General features: G+C 46.9%; 1 protein-coding gene across 1 annotated transcript in view; it reads left to right on the top strand.

The window, feature by feature from the left end:
- The window catches only part of RASAL3 (RAS protein activator like 3), a 61,373-nt gene extending 45,233 nt beyond the window's left edge, over positions 1–16,140 (top strand). Inside the window, exons 15-19 of the mRNA XM_053297877.1 lie at positions 3,826–4,129; positions 5,821–5,943; positions 9,490–9,689; positions 13,802–13,877; positions 15,613–16,140. Coding sequence (XP_053153852.1) covers positions 3,826–4,129; positions 5,821–5,943; positions 9,490–9,689; positions 13,802–13,877; positions 15,613–15,768 — 859 coding nt within the window. The 3' untranslated portion in view covers positions 15,769–16,140. The remainder of the gene's footprint in view (positions 1–3,825; positions 4,130–5,820; positions 5,944–9,489; positions 9,690–13,801; positions 13,878–15,612) is intronic.
- Positions 16,141–21,819: the final 5,679 nt, after the last annotated feature.

Below are 21,819 nucleotides of genomic sequence, written 5' to 3' on the forward strand. Positions count from 1 at the left end.
ACATCTGGTGCTGAGGTGGCATTTCTCTAGTTGATACTGACTCAGTTACCCTAAGTGGGTTCCTTTCCTTGTGGTTTGGGCAGTGGTAGGTGGACAGGCCTACTTTTGAGTAGGGGCAAGGTGGTGTTTTCAAATTTTTCTTACATCACCTCTCACCCCTGCCCATACTCCTTTTCTGAAAAAAGTGAGATAAAAATCTGATTTAGAATTAAAAACAGCAGCATTGAGCCCATTATGCCAAAAAAGCAATTGTATACTGCATTTGATTTGCGTGCTCTAAACACAAAATTTAGTTTTTCTTCTCTTCTCCCAAGCAAAATACTGCTTGTAGGTACCCATCATGTCTACTAGAATGAGAAAGTAAAGTCAGCTGTCCCTCTGGATCAGTTAGTGCTACACTGGAGTAGCAGCTCAGATTCAGGATTCAGATGATGCATATTGACAGAGTAGAGCAGATGGAAGCACATGACAGCTGGTCAAAAAGGTCAAATGACAGTAAGGGAGATAGCACACACTAACACCAGGCAAGTGGCTTGGTGTATAGATGTTTATATACCAATGCCAGAAGCCTCTGAGCCAAGCTGGGTGAGCTGGAGTGCTTGGTTGCTAATGAAAACAGATATAGTGGGCATAATGGAAACCTGGTGGAATGGTGAGAACCAGTGAGACACTGTTATTCCTGGATACAAACTTGACATAAAGAACAGGGAGGAGACGACTGGAAGTGGAGTAGCACTATATTAAAGAAGAGATAGATTCCAATAAGCTAGAAAACCTATATGGACTGGAGTCCTCAAACAGAATCATTATGGGTGACATAATGATTGTGGGTGATTATTAATCATTATGGGTGACTGAATAGGACTGAAAGGAAATGTCTTACTAGGGGCGTGCTATCACCCTCCGGATCAAAGTGCTGAGACTGAGAGTGACCTGGAGTTGGAGAAGCAAATTAGAAAGGCATCAAAAAGAGACTGAGCTATAAGAACGCATGACTTCAATTACCCCCACATAGACTGGGTAAATTCACAAGCCGGTATTGACAGGCCAGATTTCTAGACATGCTAAATGACGGTGCCTTAGAAGGGTAGGTCACAGAAGCAACCAGAGCAAAGGTGACCTTGGACCTAATCGTGAGTCTTGCCTAGGACCTGGTGCAAAATATCAGAATTGTAGAACCATTAGGGAACAGTGACCATAGAGTGATCCAATTCAGCTTATATGTGAGTGGAGCATTGCCAAGGAAATCCAACATAGATGTGTTGGACTTCAGAAGAGGAAACTTCTCAAAAACGAGGGAACTGGTAAAAAGGAAGCTGAAAGAAGCTGAAAAATTAACCCCTGCTAACTTGGCAAAGAGGCACCTTTTAATGTGGTGATTCTCTTTATTTAGCAGGGGGAGAGTAACTGGCCCTATCCACCCCCAGCACAGTACCTGCAGTGACTGTTGCTGGTGTCTATCTTATGTTTCTTTTTAGATTGTGAGCCCTTTGGGGACAGGGTTCCATCTTATTTGTTTGTTATTTCTCTGTGTAAACCGCCCTGAGCCATTTTTGGAAGGGCGGTATAGAAATCGAATGAATGAAATAGAAATAGAATGACTGAAGGGGAAAGCCAATAGGGTCAAATCCCTCCAGAAAGCATGGAACTTATTTAAAACCATAAGAAATAGAAGCTCAGTTGGAGTGTATACCAAGAAGGCGAGAAAGTACCATCAAGTTCAGGAGGATGCCAGCATAGCTAACAAGTAAAGGTAGGGAAGCTATAAAAGGGAAGACTTCTTCTTCAGTGGGGGAGTGTATCCTGTTGATGGGTTGATCCTCCCACCTGTTTAGAGACAGGGCCAATTGGAAGCAAATTCATTGAGCCCTGTGGAAGGAGCTCCCCCCCACCCCCCATTTGGAATCTAGTCTTCGCCCTTCTCGCTCAGAGCAGTAGCCTATTTTTTTCGTGCAAGCTCAGTGCAAGTTTTGGCAGTATTTAAAAAGAAACATTAACTACTCCCCCCACCACCACCACCTACCCTCTGGTAAGCCCAGCTATGAGTCAGGGGGACAAAGGAAGACTGTTTTTGTGGTGATGCATTGCAGCTCAGTTCAGGCCTGAGCTATTCTCAAGGGACTCAAATGTGAAAGTTCTGGTCTCCTAGCAAAAATATGTAACATGTCCCTACCATCAGGATCTGTACCAGAGGACTGGAAAGTAGCTAATGTAACTCCAATTTTCAGAAAGGGGTTCAGTGAGATCCGGGAAACTACAGGTCGGTTAGCTTAACTTCTGTGCCAGGTAAATTGATGGAAAACATACTTAAGGACCAAATTGTTAAAAATATAGAAGAACAGGCCTTGCTGAAGGAGAACCAGCATGGCTTCTGCAAGGGCAAGTCTTGCTTAACCAACCTTTTGGAGTTCTTTGAGAGTGTCAACAGGTGTGTAGATAAAGGTGATCTGGTTGACATAGTATACTTGGACTTCCAAAAAGCTTTTGACAAAGTTCATCACCAAAGTCTCTTGAGTAAATTTAGCAGTCATGGGATAAGGGGACAGATTCATGTGTGGCTAGATAACTGATTGGAGGACAGGAAACAGAGAGCAGGAATAAATGGACAGTTTTCACAATGGAGGGAAGTGGTATCCCCCAGGGATCTGTGCTAGGACCAGTGCTCTTTAACTTGTTCATAAATGATCTTCTAGAAGTTGGGGTAAGCAGCGAAGTGACCAAATCTGCAGGTGACATTAAACTATTTAGGGTAGTGAAATCCACAACAGATTGTGAGGAGCTCCAAAAAGATCTGCAAACTAGGGGAATGGGCAACAAAATGGCAAATGCGGTTCAATATTAGCAAGTGTAAAGTGACGCATATTGGGGCCAAAAACCCCAACTTCACATATATGCTGATGGGATCTGAGCTATCGGTGGTTGACCAGGAGAGGGATCTTGGGGGTCATGGTGGACAGCTCACTGAAAGTGTCGACTCAGTGTGTGGCAGCTGTGAAAAGCAAATTCCTTGCTAGGAATCATGATTAAGGGGGGTTGAAAATAAAAATGCAAATATTATAATGCCCTTATAGAAATCTATGGTGCGGCCACATTTGGAGTATTACATTCAGTTCTGGTCACTGTATCTTAATAAGAACATTGCAGAACTGGAAAGGGTGCAGAAGAGGGCAACCAAGATGGTCAGGGGCCTAGATAATCAAGGGGCCTAGATGATCGGGGCCTGGAGCACCTTCCTTATGAGGCAAGGCTACAGCATCTGGGGCTTTTTAATTTGGAAAAAGGGTGACTAAGGGGAGACATGATAGAGGTGTATAAAATTATGCATGGAGTAGAGAGAGTGGACAGAGAAATATTTCTCCCTCTTTCACAACACTAGAACCAGGGGTTATCCCATGAAACTGAAGGCCAGGAAATTGAGGACCAACAAAAGGAAGTACTTTTTCATACAGCACATAATTAATCTATGGAATTCTCTGCCATGAGATGTGGTGATGGCCATGAGGCTTGGATGGCTTTAAAAGGGGTTTAGACAAATTCATGGAGGACAGGTCTCTCAACGGCTACTAGTCTGGTGGCTATAGGCCACCTCCAGCCTCAGAGGCATGATGCCTCTGAATATCAGTTGCAGGGGAGCAACAGCAAGAGAGAGGGCATGCTTCCATCTCTTGCCTGTGGGCTTCTCAGAGGCATCTGGTGGGCCATTGTGTGAAACAGGATGCTGGACCAGATAGGTCTTGAGCCCGATCTAGCAGAGCTTTTCTTATGCTTTGGAGTTATGCCCCTTTGTTTACTCCCTACCTGCCTAGCCCTACCTTTATGTTTCAGGCAGACAGACCTGAAACCAGGATTTGTGCCCCCACGGGAGCTGGGCAAACACAGCCCTCTGATCAAGAGCCACTCTATGACCAGCATCCAAAAGGGCCGAGGCAAGGAGGAGCCACTGGTCCCTTTGCAGCCAGTCAAGCCCAGGAGCAAGGTGCAGCGTACCCAGAGTGTCCCAACCCAGAGCAAGGCAGCCAGGCGGCTGCAGAAGCAGAGCAGCACAGAGCATGTGGCTGAGTGCCCTGGCAGCAGCCCTCAGCCTGGCACCTCCTACCCATATGGAAGTAGCAGCAACAAGACCTCTCAGGTAACCTGGGTGTCAGCTGGACTTCTCAACTGATCAAACATGACCTTGAAATCTACTTTGCTGTGACTGAAGCCTCTTAGATCTGGTTCTGCCCTCTAGGGTAGAGAACAAGTCCTTGTCCTCTTCAGTGTGAGAGCCCTTCAGGTATTTGAAGAGTGCTATTATGCCTGGACAAAACATACCCAGTTCCTTCAATATGTAGGTCCTGTTTTCCAGACCTCTGATTCATAGTGACTCTTGGCCAAGTGCCTTTGTGGGCTCTGTTAGTGAGTGGGGGCAGCTGCACCGAAGGCCACCATATTCTGCCCCCCCCCCGAATGCTCCCACCCCTGTTGCTGCATCATTGGATGCAACTGTGGGGGCATTATAGGTAAAACATGATGGCAGCTGTCAGCACTGCTGCTGAAGAGCACTTTGAGCCACAACTAAGGTAAACCCTACCAAGGCTTTGAAGAAGACTTACCTTGATAGTAACAACAGCAGCTTGGAGTGCTTCTTAGTGGCTGCACTGGCAACTGCCATCTTTTCTCACCAGTGTTTCAGGGGTCAGCCATGGGCCCATTGATGGCCCTGTTCCCTCAGCTAGTGTCCGAATTTACTGACCCTTAATGCCAGCAGCCTTGCTAGTGGGTGAGTGAAGTGCATCTCATGACTTCTGCTGTTCTCTGCCGCACTGGCAGGAGGAGGGGAACACACAGCCCAAGCAGCACCTCTCCATCCCAGACTGCTGGGCAGGGTCTGTCCCCAATTCTGCCAAGAGATCTCACCCAACTCTAGGAGAAAAGATTTGGGCACCAGGGTATCCGGTCTCATTGTTCCACATGAGCTTCCTGTCTCAGTTGACCCTGCAGAACTAGCTCCTATGCACAGAAGCAAATTACTCAGGAAAGTCATTACTCCCTTCCGGTTTCCAGAAAAGGTTGAGCAGGCGGAGGCACTCTTACCCCCAGACCTCGGGGCCCCGGTCCATGGCCCCCAAGGTCTAGGGGGGCCTCCAAGGGCCCGGGGGGGGCTCCTGCTGCCACCCCGTGCCTGCCCCTCAGTGCTGAGCCATGGGACTGAAAACTTCAATAATTCCAGCTGCCATGTGTGTGGCCGGGGGTGGGGGGGTGAGCTGAGCAGGCCTCCCCCATCCCCGTGGTGGCGGCGGCAGCGGCAGCAGGTGGAGCAGGAGTGGCTGCTGGGCCTGACTGTTCAGCCCAGCAGCCCTTGAGAACTGCGAGGCGCTCCAGGGCGCCTGCACAGTTAGAATAGAGTGTCACAAGCCCATGACATGAGGGTTTGTGTGACACTCTATTCCAACTTTACAGGCGCGCTGGATTACCTCGCAGTTCTCAAGCACCGCTGGGCCTAACAGTCGGGCCCAGTGGCTGCTGCCACTCCAACCGCCGCCGCCACCACAGGGGTCGGAGAGGCCTGCTTGGTTCACCCCACCCCCACATGGCAGCTAGAATTATTGACATTTTTGGCGCCGCTGTAAAAATCTTTAACTTTTTTTTAAACTCGTGGCAAGGGGCACGGGGGGAGGCCTCTGAAGCCCTTCAGGTCCTGGCACCAAAATTACCTGGGTGCAGCCCTGTGAGCAGGTGTCCATCAGAGATGCTCTATTCTGCCATGGAACAGGGATCTGAAGTTCTGTCATGTCCCTACCCTTTCTCAAAATCCACCTGATAACTGTACCTGTCTTCCAGGAGTGTTCAAAGCTCCACCCATCTGCCTCACTGCCTCGGAAGCCTACAGTGCCTTGGCTGCGTCACACTGAGGAGGCTGCTGCAACGCAAAGGGTGCTGTATGCCATGCAGCCACTGGAACAGGTAGTGAAGTCTTCTCAGAGAATCAGGCAGGCTCCTGACTGCATGCACCACTGTAAGGTCCAATCCACATTTTATGGGCGAGCTCACCATAACTCCACTAGCTCCACCAACTCTCCTTCTTTGGTAACATGTAGCTGGAACAACTGATATGTGATGATAATACTAATACTAATAATAAACTTTATTTGTTAGCCGCCCCATAACAAATTGTTCTCTGGGTGGCTCACAGTGAAGGATTAAAACATACAATAAAAACACATAACACATTAAACCATAAGAGACAAAAAAGGTAAAAGAAAATACAAAATACAATTTAAAAAACAGCATAAAAACTAATTTTAAAATTAGTTAAAAATCAGAACAAATCTGAAAACCCAAATTTAAAAGGCCTGTGTGAACAAAAAGGTCTTTACCTGGTGTCTAAAAGAACAAAGTGATGAACCCAAGCGAACCTCACTGGGGAGGCTATTCCATAAATGGGGTGCAACCACCAAAAAGGCCTTCTCCCTGGTAGCCACCTGCCTCACTTCGTTTGGCAGGGGCACCCAGAGGAGGGCCTCTGAAGAAGATCTTAAGGTATGGATAGGGACATATGGGGTGAGGTGCTCTTTCAGGTAACCCAGTCCCAAGTCATTTAGGGCTTAAAAGGTTAAAAAAACAGCACTTTGAGTTGGGCCCAGAAATGGACTGAGAGCCATTGCAGCTCATGAAGTTCTGGAATAATATGCTTGCAGCTAGGGGTGTGCATTTTGGAATTTTCTTGTTTCGATTTGTATCCGAATCGAAACACCCCCGTTTTCTTTTGTACCCAAATTTTCTGAATCCAAATCAGCCCTGTTTTGTTTTGTAGCCGAATTTTCCAAATCCGAATCGATTTGGATTTTTAAAAAGGGTCCCAGGGCAAAAAGAGTGGGTGGTGGTGGTAGTGTCCAATGGGTGGAAGCTACCACCCAAATTTCAAAGGAATTAGGCAAAGGGCTGATTTTTTGTGAATTTTTAAAGTTTACACATCTTTAAGAATTTCCCCATAGGGAATAATGGGGATTCCAGCAAATGTATCGCTTCAAATCAAGGGGAAAGGGATGACCCAGAGTGGAGTGTGTTGGGTGGTAATGTCCAGTGGGGGTAAGGAAACTTCCAGAATTATCTCAAAAGAATTAGAAACATAGGAAATTGCCATATACTGATTCAGACCATTGGTCTATCTAGCTCAGTATTGTCTTCACAGACTGGCAGAGGCTTCTCCAAGGTTCAGGCAGGAATCTCTCTCAGCCCTATCTTGGAGAAGCCAGGGAGGGAACTTGAAACCTTCTACTCTTCCCAGAGCAGCTTCATCCCCTGAGGGGAATATCTTGCAGTGCTCACACATCAAGTCTCCCATTCATATGCAACCAGGGCAGATCCTGTTTAGCTATGAAGACAAGTCATGCTCAGCCACAAGACCAGTTCTCCTCTCCATTGGGCAAAGGGCTGATCTTTTGTGAATTGTTGAAGTTTATGTGTCTTTTAAGATTTCTCCCATAGGGAATAATGGAAGTTTCAGCAGCCCCATAATTCCACTTGGGGGGCACTGGGGTTTCCCAGAGCGAGGGGTTGTGTAGTGCACATAGGGTGCCAACCACCTCCATACCCACAAGCCCTTGGGGTACTGGGTTTTGTGTTTCTGAGGTGTTCATTGTAGATTCTCTGGTAGCATATGAGATTTTGAGTGAAAAACAAGAATCCACTCTCATATGCTACCAGAGAATCTACACTCAGAACACCACAGAAACAACAGAACCCAGCACCCCATGGGTTAGCAACCCTTCCCCTGGCCAATGTGGGGTCAGTAAAGAGTGGCAAGACGCAAAAGAGCCAATGGGGAACAAGGAGGGAATTGTCAGCAGGTCAGCCCATGATTTAGGTCACCGATCAAAAGGCTGGAAGGGTGGGAAATTCAAAGAGATGTCAAACACAAAATGGAGACTGACTTAGAGATCACCACAAAATGGAGGTCCGAAACAACAAAACATTTTGTAGCTGAAACAGGGACGTTTTGTTTTGTATACAAAACTTTTGGATCTGGAAAATGGGTGTTTTGTCTTGTCTACAAAACACCCGAAACAGGCTGTTTTGGGTACAAAACGTTTTGTATCCGAAACGTTTTGCACATTTCGCAACGTTTCGAAAACTCTTACCCACTTAAGTTTGAGGCCCTCCCCATGATGGTGCTTCATAATCTTAAAGGTAAAGTGTGCCATCAAGTTGATTTCAACTCCTGGCACCCACAAAGCCCTGTCATTTTCGTTGGTAGAAGATAGGAGGGGTTTACCATTGCCTCCTCCCGCACAGTATGAGATGATGCCTTTCAGCATCTTCCTATATTGCTGCTGCCCGAAATAGTACCAGTGGGGATTCGAACCAGCAACCTTGTGCTTGTTAGTCAAGCATTTTTCCGCTGCACCACTTAAGGTGACCCACTTCATAATCTTACATGTGGGAAATTGTCACCAAGAAGGGTGGCAGGATATGATTGTGGGCAGATTCAAGACCTTGTGGGAGCTTCTGTCTGTGACATTTGGCAAGCAGAATTATGAAAGGCACACATCTTGAGAAATATGATTTTTCTGCATGCTAATTTGCATTAAAAAGCATGTATATCCCACAAACCAAAATCACAGGTATGCATTCACATGTGTTACTGAAACATGTGCAAAGGGCAGTTTACCATTTGCAACATGTAACATTGGTGGTGACCCTCCTGCTCTTACAGACCTTTTCTTCCACACAATTCTTGGTAATCGTAGGCCTTCTCTCTTTGTCTCTAGCAAACAAATAAGTAAAATTCCTAATTTTGTTACTACTACTATCACTCATGATGATAACAGCATTTCTATGGCAAAAAATTGCTGGTAGCCATGCTGGTCCATTAGGCAAAAATAAAAAAGCAACAGATTGCTTGATGGCTTCACTACCTGGTAATCCTTCAACAACTCTGTAAGTGAGGATTTCCCAACCTTGAGTCCTCAGATGGGCTTCAACTCCCATTATCCCCAGCCACAATGGTCTTTGGGGCCATTGGTTGCATTAGTCCAACAATATCTGGGGAGCCAAGGTTGGCAACCCCTGCTATAAGGGCATGTAATCCCCATATTACAGATGAGGGGTTTAGGAAAAGTGGCCTAAAACTTCCTCGTGTGTTCATGGCAGAAACAAGCTTTGAACCAATGGGAATCTTAATGAAGCAAACACCATTAAGAGGATGCAACCAAGGCCAGCAGATTTCACTCTCACTTTCTCACTGGGGCAAAAAAGCCCATAACATCCCTCAGATGGAACAGACCAGACCCCGAGGCATCTGCTCCCCATCCTGCTCTTCTCCTCTCTTGTGGCTGCTGATTGGCTCCCAGTCCTCTGCTTGGACTAGGAGTGTGTCTTGGGATTCCTAAGCCCCTTGTCCTAACCATGACGTCCTACTTCTGCCCCATCAGCAGCCGTGTAGGGCAGCCCGGCAGGAAATTGCAAGGCCCTGGCTAATCTAACATGCTGACTTTGTATTTTGTACAGTATGGGAAGCAAATGGAAGTGCTGCAGACAGAGCTGGCTGCTGCCAGGGAGAAGCAGCAAGTCTTTGAAGAGCAGCTGGAGAAACTGACTGCCCAGAATAAGATGCTTCTAGAGGAACAGGGCAAGTTTCAAGAGAAGGAAGAGACCCTCTGCAAGAGGCTGGAGGAGACTGAGAGCTGCCTTGCACAGCTTAGCAGCAGGTAAGAGATCCTATTTAGATTTTCTGCCATCATCATGTCTTGGGATTTGGAGGAGATGCGGTCAAGGGATACACGGAGACAGGGGCGTATCTATAGGAGGGCAGGGGGGGCACGTGCCCCGGGCGCCACTTGAAGGGGGGGCGCAATTTCTTAAAATTAAATAATTTTTTTAAATGACCACCAAAAACAAAATGGCCACTGGGCATGCTCAAATGGCCTCTGTGAGGCCGTAGGGCATGCCACGCCTCGCAGAGGCCATTTGAGCATGCACAGTAGCCATTTTGTTTTCAGCAGCCATTTTTAAAAAATATATATTTAAAAAAATGACCACTGCACATGCTCAAATGGTGCCTGTGAGGCCCTAGAGGCCAGTGGGAGGAGGGGGAAACTTTGCAGACCCCCCACAGCCTTTAAGATGTCCCCAGAAGGGGCTACATGTAATTTTTTTTTAAAAAAAATTAATATAATATGTCACTGTACACATATTCAGTTTGGCACTATGTACAGAGAATAAGGGCTTGTGAATACTGAGCTGAAGTTTATGAGCTAAGATTGTATCCATTTGCTCTTACTTTGCTTCTTGTGATAAGTGAGTTAAATGTGATGTCTTAATAATATGGCTATTAATGGTCAGTTTGTCTTTGAATCAATGTGAAATCCTTAGTATTAAGGCCCACTGGGAGTTTCTTGCTCTTTCTCTCATTTTTACTGTCTTTCTGAAATACTAGAATATATTCCAAGCAGTGACACAGTTTACTCTGCATATCATTTAATTATTTTCAGAGTATCTGGAAAAAGTCAAATTCTCCATTTATTTTTAAAACTTATGTAATCGTGATGCTACAATGCATAGCAGAGAATTAGACAGGCACTTCTTTTAGTTTTTCCAAGTACAACTCCGCATAATATTTGGGGATTTCATGAGCCCCAGCATACTGAAATTTGTCGTTTTCCAGCATTTTAACCTGAGCTATCCAAACAAATTAATGATAGCCCCACAATTTGGATAGTTTAAAAAAATAAATCTGAAGTGGTAGGTAGGAGCTTGACCACATGTATAATATTGGTAATTGTTTAAAATTTTTAAATTTTTAAAATAAAAGTTTTCTGAAACATGTGTGTCAGTCAGATGTATGTTGGGGGGGTGGTGGTGGCGGGGGGGGCGCAATTTCAGTGCTTGCCCTGGGCGCCGTTTTCCTTAGTTACGCCACTGCATGGAGAGGAAGAATTTGTGGATTTAGTTTGGTTAAATTGATGAATCACATGTACGCAATATAGGAGTTTGGTAATATAATGGAAGAATAGAATAAATACAAGAAGAAGAAATAGAGGTCATTACAGGCCAGAAAAAATTGAGTTTAACTTGCTAATACTAAATGGCTACAGACTCTGATAAGCTGGTGACTGTCTTTGGGGATTTCCAGACAGCAATTTATTCTAACATGAGTGCAAATCTCTATGAGATACATTCCATGGGATACAGATAATGTTAAACAATGTCACCCTGTTCCTTAGTGCCATCTTCTGGCCATTTTATGACAATCCACTGAAAACCCATCTCTTTTCAAAATGTGTTTTCCATGGATTTTTCATGGATTGTCAACAAATGACGAGCAAATGGCACTAAGAAATAGTATAGCATCCTTTGAAGTCACCTGGATCCCTTGGAATATTTCTCACAGAAATTTGTTTCATTTTAGAATAAATTGGTATTTGGAAATTCCATTCATATCTTTTATTAGCTCCCCACATAATGGGGATCCTTCCTTTCACAGAGGTGTGTGTTTGTGTGTGTAAGGGGGGTTGAACCCCGCAGATATTTCTAGACCATAGTGGCTCCTCTTTTCCCCCAGTGTAGGAGGGTATCCTTTAACATGGGTTGTCATACCCATTTGCTTCCATTAGATTCTTATGCAAATTTGGAGCAATCTCAAGATGCCCCTGGCCACAATCCTCCCAGAACTCTCTGAACCAGTGTTCTGTCTTGCTCCCATGCACAGGACCTGGAAAGAGCTCCAGTCTGTAACCATTGTTTTTTCTCTCTCTCTCTCTCTCTTCTAATTCAGCTTTTCTTCACATTGTCTCTCTTTCATTTCCTCCTCACTGGCTCCTGCCTCATTTCCCCAAAAAACACACACCCCATTTTACTTTTTTCTACTTCTCTATTCCTCACCTGTACGTGCCATGCAGCGCACAGAGCTAATGGCTTCGCTATCCGAGGACCAAGAGCAGGACTGAATGGCTGCTGCAGAGTGGGAAAGAGAATGTGCTATAAGAAGGGACTGCATCCTAATGGCCCACAAGCAAACACGCAGCCTGCCCTCGGAGGACTGCAAAGGTTGTGATACGCACCATTGGGCCCAACCACAGGCTTCTCAGCTGCACACTCTTCTCTGTAGAGCAGGGGCTTCCGTGGCGTAGACAGAGCCCACCTTCCCAATCAGAGCCCGCTTTCCCCACCACATTGGGCGCGACGAAGGCCTCGCCGGATGAAGCCGCCCCCGGAGACTCCACCAACTCAGATGTGCACCTCCAGTAGCTGGAGCATGAGGACGCTGCTGCCCTTTCTCATCACTCCAAACCGGCCTTGTCGGAGCCGGAGAATGACAAATGGCAGGAAGATGACCATGCAGAGTCTTCCTTGTCAGAGGCAGATGTTCCTCCACAGCGGCCTATAATAATCACCACAGCACTCATTACTTCTATTACTCAGGAGCTACTTGTGAGTAAATGTGGCCTCGATGGTCTGCCCTCAGCCCATCCTCTATTGCCTCCTCCACAAGGCCTTCTCCCCTTGGCCCTTTTGGAGTTGTTTTCTGCCCGCCCGCCCTCCACTGCATGGGGAAAGGCTATCACTATACCTCTCTTAATAAATTAAGGAACTGGTGGCTGCAGAACTATGGAGGAGGGAACCACCAGCCCCAGTTTTGCCAGTGGAGACAGTGTGCCCACCAGTGTTTGTTTCCCATGACTGGGTAATTCCAATGCCCTCCAGGGGGTGCTCCAACTTTAAGCAGGAAAGGCCTCAATCCTCCATTTTATCTAGCTCTGCAGAAAGAGGCAGATTCTGTCCCAGACCCCCAATGAGGCGACACAGTTTCAGGAACAGATTGTCTGATTCTGAGGACCAGCAGTCTCCAGAACCATGTGGCCATGCCAGAGGTGCCAGGGCCTAGGACAGGAGCAGATGATCTCCCCAGGAGGCATCATAGCAGGGACAGGCCACCTGATACCCACTGGCCTGCAAGGCCTTCTCCTATCCCATAGTTCAGGCCATTGATTTCTCAGATTCTCAAATCCACAGCAACATTTCCAGTACTGAGCCCTCCCCTTCAGTAGCTCATTGACACCCAGAGAAAGGGTGTTTACCAAAGTCCTGGTTTTGCTTGTGGCTCACATAAGTATGCAAATGCTGCACATTTATCCTTACTTAGATGATCTATTGATCAGACATAAGAGTTTGCTGCTCCCTTCGCACTGAATTGATCATCTAGGGGTGACCACAGACACACAACAGAGAATGAATGGCTTTTTCTCAGAACCCCAAAGCCAAACTGCAATCTCAGACACTCCAGATCCTAGCTCTGCCCTCAGTAGACCTGATAATGCTTGCAAGACTGTTGGGAAACATGATCTCGTGCATAGACACCATTGTACAAGGGCAGCATGTGCTCATCAGGATGGACAATATGGCTGCCAAAGCACATATCAACCACCAAGGGGGCATGCGTTCCTACTTGATGGAGGAATCCGACAAGCTTTTCATCTGGGCAGAGCAACACCTGTTATCTGTTGTGGTGGAACACCTGTTTGTTCTATTGCCCTTGGCACCTTTTTCATGTTTGCCTGTTGTTCTACGGTTGTAATAGTTCTTTCTCTCATTGAGTGTTCCGTTGTGTCCTTTCTTCATATTCTTGTGTTTCTACCTCTGGAGTCTACCCTAGTTGCAGTTTTGCCAGACGGTCCCGGAACTGGGAAGAACATAGCCGGGGCATCTTGGGATTGTTCTGATTAATGGAAGCAAGTGACAACCCATGTTAAAGGATACCTTCCATACACCGAGGAGAAAGAGCCTTCAAAGTAAGTACTACCAATATTACTTTCTGTTTCAGGTTGTACAGTATGGAGGGCAGCTGGAGAAAGGATTGCGAGAAGCTTCAAGCCAGTGAGGAGAAGACCAAATACTTGGTAAGAGCCCTCTGTCATTCAAGGCTGTTGATCAGGCCAGGGGTCAAGGGAAGAAGAAAAGGGATGGAGAACCACTCCAGAGCACTTCCTACAGAGGTCCAGAGATGGCAGAAGGACATGCCAAAAAATGGAGCTCAGAAGCCTCAGAATTCCATGTTGGTGCTTGGGTGCAGATTGGCTCACTCCAGAAATCAATTCACACATGTTGAGAAGAGACTCTTCCACATAGGGAGGGCTTACCTGCAGGAAACTTGTTTTATCCCAATCAAGCCCCACAGCTGATGCAGACAAACACCTTCTGGACATTGCCAGGGTATTGTTTGGACATATTATAGGCATGGGTTCTTTTCTACATAGCTTTTATTGTCTAACAAAATCAAATACAAACATCATAATATAGAGGTTTGGTATAAAAGGTTCTTTGTAGAAAAGAAGAACCGGTTTACATTGAAAAGGCTAGCATCAAAATAACAACTTGTCATTGCAAAAAAGGCTTGCATCAAAATAAATGCAAAAGTTAAAACAGAACTTCTTTGAAAACAAACAATCAGTAAACAATCAAGGCTTGAAAAACCCTCTCCCCTAGTCTGAAAAGACACTTGAAACAATATTTTGGCCCCAAAAGGCTCACTCTAGCTCCATACAAAAGATAGTTCTTTAGCTCCTCCTGGGCACTTTCCAGATTAGACCCTGCAGTGGGGTCACGACGTATCTCCTTGTGCTTCCACACTTCCTGTGTTATGACACTGCCGTCCCTACGATGACAGCAGGGTGCCGTTCACATTTCCAATGCCTTTTTTCCAGATTTAATCGCTGCAATTTATTGCTATAACGTTGTATGTCTGGCATGAAAAGGTGTTTGTATTTTCCAGTTGTTAGTTTTCATGAGACTGCTCCCCCTGCTGGGCGCTTTGCTATTTACCTTTTGAATGCGATTTGCCCAAACCGAAGCATTTTGCCACTGTTGAGCGTATAATCTGGGAAGTGCTCTGGCATTTCAAAAAGCATTTTTTAAAATAAAAAGTACAATTCAAAGCTATTGTTTCTAGTCTCAAAAGAGACTGGCTCCATCTTGAAACAGGTGACTAGTCTACCCTGTTTCTTTAAAAGTCCAGTTTCTCAGCCAGCCCTAGGCTGGCTGGCTGACTATCTGGTCAGCTAATGATTAAAGTTCCTTCTGTGTGTGCTCTGGAGCACTTCACCTAAATGGAGAACTTCCACTCCACCTGCCCCTCCTGATTCAAAGCAAGCCATTTAGTTTGTTACTCAGTCCTTGACATGTTGTTCGGAGTGGAGACAGAAATATTATTTTGCTTATTTGTGTCCTTTCTCCTCATTAAGGTCAGACTGGTCTCTCATCAGGGGCATGTAAAGCCTTGATATATGTACAGAGAAACTGCTGAACAGTTCATATGCACAAAGTTTATTCTTTCCAGCATCCAAGTAGCTTTGGCACAAAAATGGCTCCTCTCATGTCAAGCAGGAAGGCCAGATTAGTCCAGTATTGTGTTTATCCATGACACCCCCATTTGATGATTACTGGCAAAATGGTCACCAGCCAGTTTCACTGCACACCACTCTGCAAGGATTTCAGTTCTGTTGGGTGTTCTGTTGAACCTCATTCTGGGCATGCAGTTCCAACTGAAGATCTAGCCCTCTCCACTTGCTCAGTGCTTAATGATGAGAGATGCTGGGGCACAAGCAACTCACCCTCTAGTGTTCTTCTTTCTTGTAGGAGCACCGCCTGTCTGGAATGGAGAGGGACCACGACCAGCTTCTCCAGGCTGTCAGCCAGATGCTGGGATATCGAGGAAGGCAACCCAATGCACTGCAGCGACCACTCTCAGGGCCTGTCTGGGTAAACAGGGCTGAGAATGGGGATGAGACCTAGCCAGGATCCCTTGCCACTCCAAGGGCCAAACAGAAATGTGTGTTGCAAATCCTGTGCAGAACTCTCCTCCTAGTCAGAACAAGAGCCACCTATCTTGCAGGGGCCACAAGTGACTGAGTGTCCCTCTGCCTGCCCGCCCCAAGGAGGGTCCTTGTGTGCACAGCTCTGAGGGGTCCTTCAGCAGACAACCCCCACCAGGAACTCTGCCACTCCCATGTGCCGCTTAATCCCTACCTAATTTCCAGTTTTGTGTGGCCAGCCCTGCCTGAGAGGGCATCCCCCTCTCTCCTTCGCAGCAGAGCCACCCTGACCTTCCATCTTCAAGGGCGACTTTGTATTCTGCTTTAAAATAATGGTTTTTCCCTCATACTACACAACAGCTGCAGATCTGTGTGTGTTTTGTTTTAACCTGGAGCTTCCTCAGTCACATAGGAAGTTGGGTGGGGTCTGATTTAAGATATGGAAGGAGAGCAGGGGTGAAGAACACTGAACTCTCCCCGCAGCTCTCATTTATTCACACTCCAGTGCTTCTTGTTTTTGTTTGTGATAAAACCAGGTGTGGGCAGTAGGAACCTGTACAAACAAGCTAGAGGGGCACAGGACCGGACTGGGGGCACTGAGAGGGTGGTGGAATGTATGTGGGGAGGGCCCCGGGTTTTGAGCAGAACGGGTACTTAAGGGTGGGAGTATTCACTGCTGCTGAGTGCGGCGGGACACAGGGGCACCCCACAGGTGGGGTGCACCGAGAATATGCCCTGTTGCCCTGTGGGCCAGTCCGAGCCTGAAGGGGCAGAAAATGAGCCGCAGCTGCTTGGCTACCAGCAACTGCAATCTTGCTACCTTCTGGCCCCACCCCAGCTTTAACAGCTATGTGGGCTGGTCATTCATCCAGTAGGGCAGCAGAATTTCCAACCAGGCGAATGAGCAGCCCTCAGGGCTCAGTTACAGCCGGGGCGGGGCCAGGAGGCAGAGGCGGGGGGTGGCTGCCATTACACAAACACTTGGGGCATGTTTACCACCCTTCCATCCAGCGGTGGCTAGTCAGTAAGGGCAGGAGGGGCTATGCACCCCCCACCCCCGACACACACAAAAACAACAGGCTAGTAAAAGGTCAGACTTACCAGCAACCAGGGAAAACTTCAGATCAGGGAGCTTCCTCCAGCCCTTCCTCCCCTGCCTGAAACTTCTTTTTTTGGTCTTACTGGCTGAAACAGCTGCCGCTCCAGCTAGTTTGATTCCTAGGAGGTTCCTCCTGGCAGGGGCATAACTACCATTAGGCAAGGGGAGGCAGTTGTCTTCGGGCCCTACTGCCTCGAGGCCCCCCCCAGAGGCACATCACACGACTCCCCACCCGCCCATGTTGCACCCCCTTTGAATTATGTTGAGTCTCTTGGAGATCGGCAGGAGCAGAGAGTAAAACAACTAGATTCAATGTGAACTAGATATTCAACGTATTCATAATGGGGATGTGAGTGTGAGTGCACGATATATTGTGAAGTGTGTTTGTGTGTGTATATCAGCGAGGGGCCCGTTTTAAAATCTTGTCTCTGGGCCCCCTCCAACCTTGCTATGCACCTGCCTCCTGGCACAGCTCCCAGGAGGAACTAAAATAATGGGTTAAAAATGTCCTTCCTGGTTGTTTCAGGGAGTAAATCTTTAATGTGTTTCCCCCGCTTCTTCCTGGGGGCAGTGCCAGGAGGAGCCCCCTAGGAATCAGACTGGCTGGAGCAGCCTGAGTAGCAGCTGTTCCAGCCACTAAGACCCAAAGAAGAAGAGGTTTCAGGCAAGGGAGGCGGGGCTGGAGGAAGCTCCCAGCTCTGAAGGTTTCCCTGGCTGCTGGAAAGTCGGCCCTTTTACTAGCTTGTTTGTTTGGTGGGATGGGGGATGCGATCCCTGCTTTCTCCCTTCTCTCCCTCTTTCTGTTTTTCTCCCTGCTTTCTGCCCCCCCCCCCCAGCAAACATTGTTTTCTACTTTTGCCCTGGCTTTTCTGCTTCCCCCCCACCCTTCTCTTTTCCTCTGTGCTGGCAGGCTTGGGTAAATACACAAACCTGCTGGCATGGAGGAAAGCAAGGGGTTGGGGGGTAGGCCCCTGCCTCGGTGACTGGGTTCTCCTCTGCTCCCAGGCCCACCAGCCACTACTGTTTCCAGCTTGTGTTAGTACAGGCTGCTACTGTATGTGGGAGAAGAATTTGGACCAGGGCTATGGCATGTGGAAGGGGGGTTTAACTTCCCCGCCCCCCTATGCTGCAGCCCTGAACCAGCTTTGCCCCACTAGAGCTGATATATTTGCCACGAAGGGAACGACATGGAGGCACACAAAGGAAGGCTGAGATTCTGCTAGAGAAGCAGAAGACGTGCATGAAGGAAATAAGAGTCAGGGTGGAACAGTGGCCAGAGGTTTTAGTTAAGCCGCATAATTTGAGCATTGTTTATATGCCCTCAATGGTATAGTTTTGTAGCCAAATCTGACTGGCTAAATGATGCCGTGATATTATCACAATCTTTCCATGATTGGATGGGATCACTTAGGAAGAAGAAAGCTGGGAGGGGGGCAGTGATGCCAAGGAAACAGGGTAAGGGGCTACAAAAACTGGGAGCAGCAGAGAACAAAGGTTATTAAAATGTTGTGGTGGACATTCTGTGACACTCCTTCCATCCCCAAAATATTTGTGCACAAAAATTCAGTGCAAACTGCAGAATGCAGTGCCCCCTTTAAACAATAGGGGGTGCCCTGCTTCTAGAAATATAATTTAATGTTCAGCACCACTGTTTAAGAAAGGCAGCTTTTAACTTCTTGAGTTCCCAATAGGGCTCAGTGGTGGTGGAGGAAATGGATCTACCTATTTGTAATCCTCAATAACTACATGGAGGTTCTGAAGATACAAAACGGCAGGAGGAGTCAGTTCAGGGAAGGAGAACTGTTTTTCTATCTTTGTAGGAAAATGTCAGGGAATTAAAAGAGCCTCCTGATGCCCCCTCCCCAAACCAATGAGGTTTCTGCGTCATGCACCTTCATGCCACCAGGGATATTTCTCGCAGCAGAGGGCAACACACAGGTAGGAATGTGCATGGACCAGTCCGGAGCCCATTATAGAGGCCTCCAAACTGGTTTGAAATTGGCCGGGCCGACGGCAGGAGGGTATATAAGGGCGGGGGGGGCACTTACCTCTCCCGCCACTTTCCTTCTGCCGGCGCTCTGTTTCTGTAAAAAGTTTGGGGGGCGGCAGCATTCCTCCCTGCCGCCCCTGCCCCCGTTCTTGTCCAGAAATACTGGAAGTAACGAGCATGTGTGTGCTCGCCACCCCCGCATGCACCGCGCACGTCACGCACACATCATGTGACATGTGCGGTGCATGCGGCAGCGGGTGTGTGCGCACTCATTACTTCCAGTATTTCTGGACAAGAACAGGGGCAGGGGCGGCAGGGAGGAACGCTGCCTCTCCCAAAACTTTTCACAGAAACAGAGTGTCGGCAGGGGGAAAGCAGCAGGAGGGGTAAGTGCAAACCCTACCGCCCTTAAAGGGAGACCCCCGCCGGCAATGGACCACGCCTCTGTGGTTCCGTGCACATCCCTACACACAGGCACTAGCCCCAAGGACAGTGCTAGGTACAGTCATCCCTTGCCAACCACAGTCATACCAACTTAGTGATTTGGGGGAGGTTTCAATTATTTGAGGGGGTGTTTTCAGAGGTTTGATCTGCTCATTCCTCTTGGTGACCCTTGCAGACCTTGCTGTCTCTTGCCAATTTAAAAATGCCCTTGAGTGATTGGGTGGGGGTGGGGGGTGTGGATTAAAAAAATTTCCAGAGGTTCAACTGCTCATTCTTCTTGGTGGCTCTTGGCAATATTACAGGATTTGTTTGTGGGTTTTTAGCCTTTTTTTTAAAAAAAAACACCCCTTTATTTTTAGGTCTTTTTGTGGCCGCAGTTCCCCTAACCCCCTCTCACAGACCAGGGATTCTCAACATTGGGTCCCCAGATGTTATTGGACTTCAACTCCCAGAATCCCCAGCCCCAGTGGCCTTTGGTTGGGGGTTATAGGAGTTAAAGTCCAACAATATCTGGGCACCCAAGGTTGAGAACCCCTGTCATATACTTTAATTCCTTGCCAACTGTGAATTTGTCAATGGCAAGGTTTTGCCAGAACAGAACCCTAGCAGTTGGTGAGGGATGACTACTCCAGGACCCTGTTCCACAGTAAAATGTGTGGGCATAGTTTCTGTTTGTGATGCTTTGTCTCTCTCCATTTGCCATTCACACACACTCTACTTATCTTATTGTTCCTCATGCACACAGCCTAACATGATGTGATAGTCCTGCTTTTTTGCATCCCTTTTCACCAACTGCTCAAATACATATTTTTCTGTTCCTGGACTCCTTTATGCTGATGGTTTCTGCAGGGGCAGAGACACCATTGGGCGAACGGCTTCAAAGAACACATGCCGCACCCAATCAGGGGCTGGGCGTCATGGCCCCGACAGGTCCCCCACATCTGACGTCAGACGCGGGGGGTGCTGGTTTAACTCCCGAGCGGGGGCCGCGCAGCCCCCGTTTGGGAGTTAAATGGCTGCGGGCTCCGTTCGGGAGCCAGACCACGCCCCGCGCATCTGATGTCAGACGCAGGGGGTAGGGTAAGCAGGGCTGCTGCCGCGGCTGCACACGGCCCGCTGGCGGTCAGGCTCCACGCCTGGGTTTCTCACTTAGATTACTCAGTGCCAGCACCAGATTTATGAAGGTCCTCATCCCAGACATGTGCCTTTGTGATCCCCCTTAATGGCAGGGAGTAGGCAGCTGTGCTGATGTGTCATCATCTTTCTTTAACTATTATTCAATAACTCTCAACAAAAAGACCTTTTATTGCACAAAGAAAAAAACAAAAAGTTGGTAAACAAAAACGTAAGACGTTTCAGTGTGACATACTGTCCTCAGTTAAGTAAAACAAATGAGCACAGTTGAAAACCTTGGTTCCCCAGCTGTTAAATTCCTTAGATATGATAACACACACAGTTTCCTGACTGGTGGAGAGATAATGGGAGTGGGGGGAGAGGAGAGAGAAGCAGGAAACACTGGATTCGTCTCAGAGGCTAATAAACTTCACGGTTTTGATGTTGAGGCACTGTACACAAATGTAGACATTGAAGGGGCAAAACAGAGTCTTTTATGGTTATTGGAAGAGAATTATGATGTAATTGACAACTGTGGTTTTTCGATTAATGATATTAATGCAATGTTATTGTATGCCTGCAGTGTAGCACCTTTAAATTTGATGGAAAATACTATGTGCAAGGACAGGGGCTAGCAATTGGCAATAGATTAGCACTTTTACTGGCTATTTCATATATGAATACCGTTGAGAGAAAAAGCATCTGTTCTGAGTAATTTTATATAAAAGGTACATAGATGAGTTGATTATTACTTCCACAGAAAAGCAGGCAGATGAAATATTTGAGAACTTGAATATGGGAGGGAGTATAAGACTCATGAGGGAAAAACCAAGTGAGGAGGGCTGGCTTTCTTTTCTAGATATGGAAATTAATCATTTAGAGACCAAATGGTACAGAAAATTGGTCAAAAATGACATTTTATTAAAGAATCAAAAAGCACACCCTAAAATAGTGAAAATACAAACTATGAAAAATGTGATAAAGAGGGCAGAGGATGTCTCTATGGCTGAACATCAAAAGGAATCTAGAGAGAAACCCTAATTAGGAAGAATGAGTATGAACTGCCTGTTTTAAAGTGGTGGAAAAGAGCTAGATTCATTAAGGGTTTGCCAGTACTTAAAATACCATTCATTACTGATAGATTTACACGGCAAACCCAGAGAATCTTAGAAAGACAGGGAATTAAGGTGAATGTGGTTTGCACAGCACCAATGACACTTAAACAATTGTTAGTTAACTCTAAAGTGTATGATAGGAGATGTGATGTACAGGATTGTGAAATTTGTGAACAGGGGGGAGGAAACTGTGGAGAGAAAGGTATCCTCTATAATAAGAAGCTTGAGTGTGTGTTCGTGCCTTAGAACGCTGGAGTCTGCGTCCGTGTC

Source organism: Hemicordylus capensis, chromosome 2 (genome assembly GCF_027244095.1).
Source record: "Hemicordylus capensis ecotype Gifberg chromosome 2, rHemCap1.1.pri, whole genome shotgun sequence".
Classification (NCBI taxonomy): Eukaryota; Metazoa; Chordata; class Lepidosauria; order Squamata; family Cordylidae; genus Hemicordylus; species Hemicordylus capensis.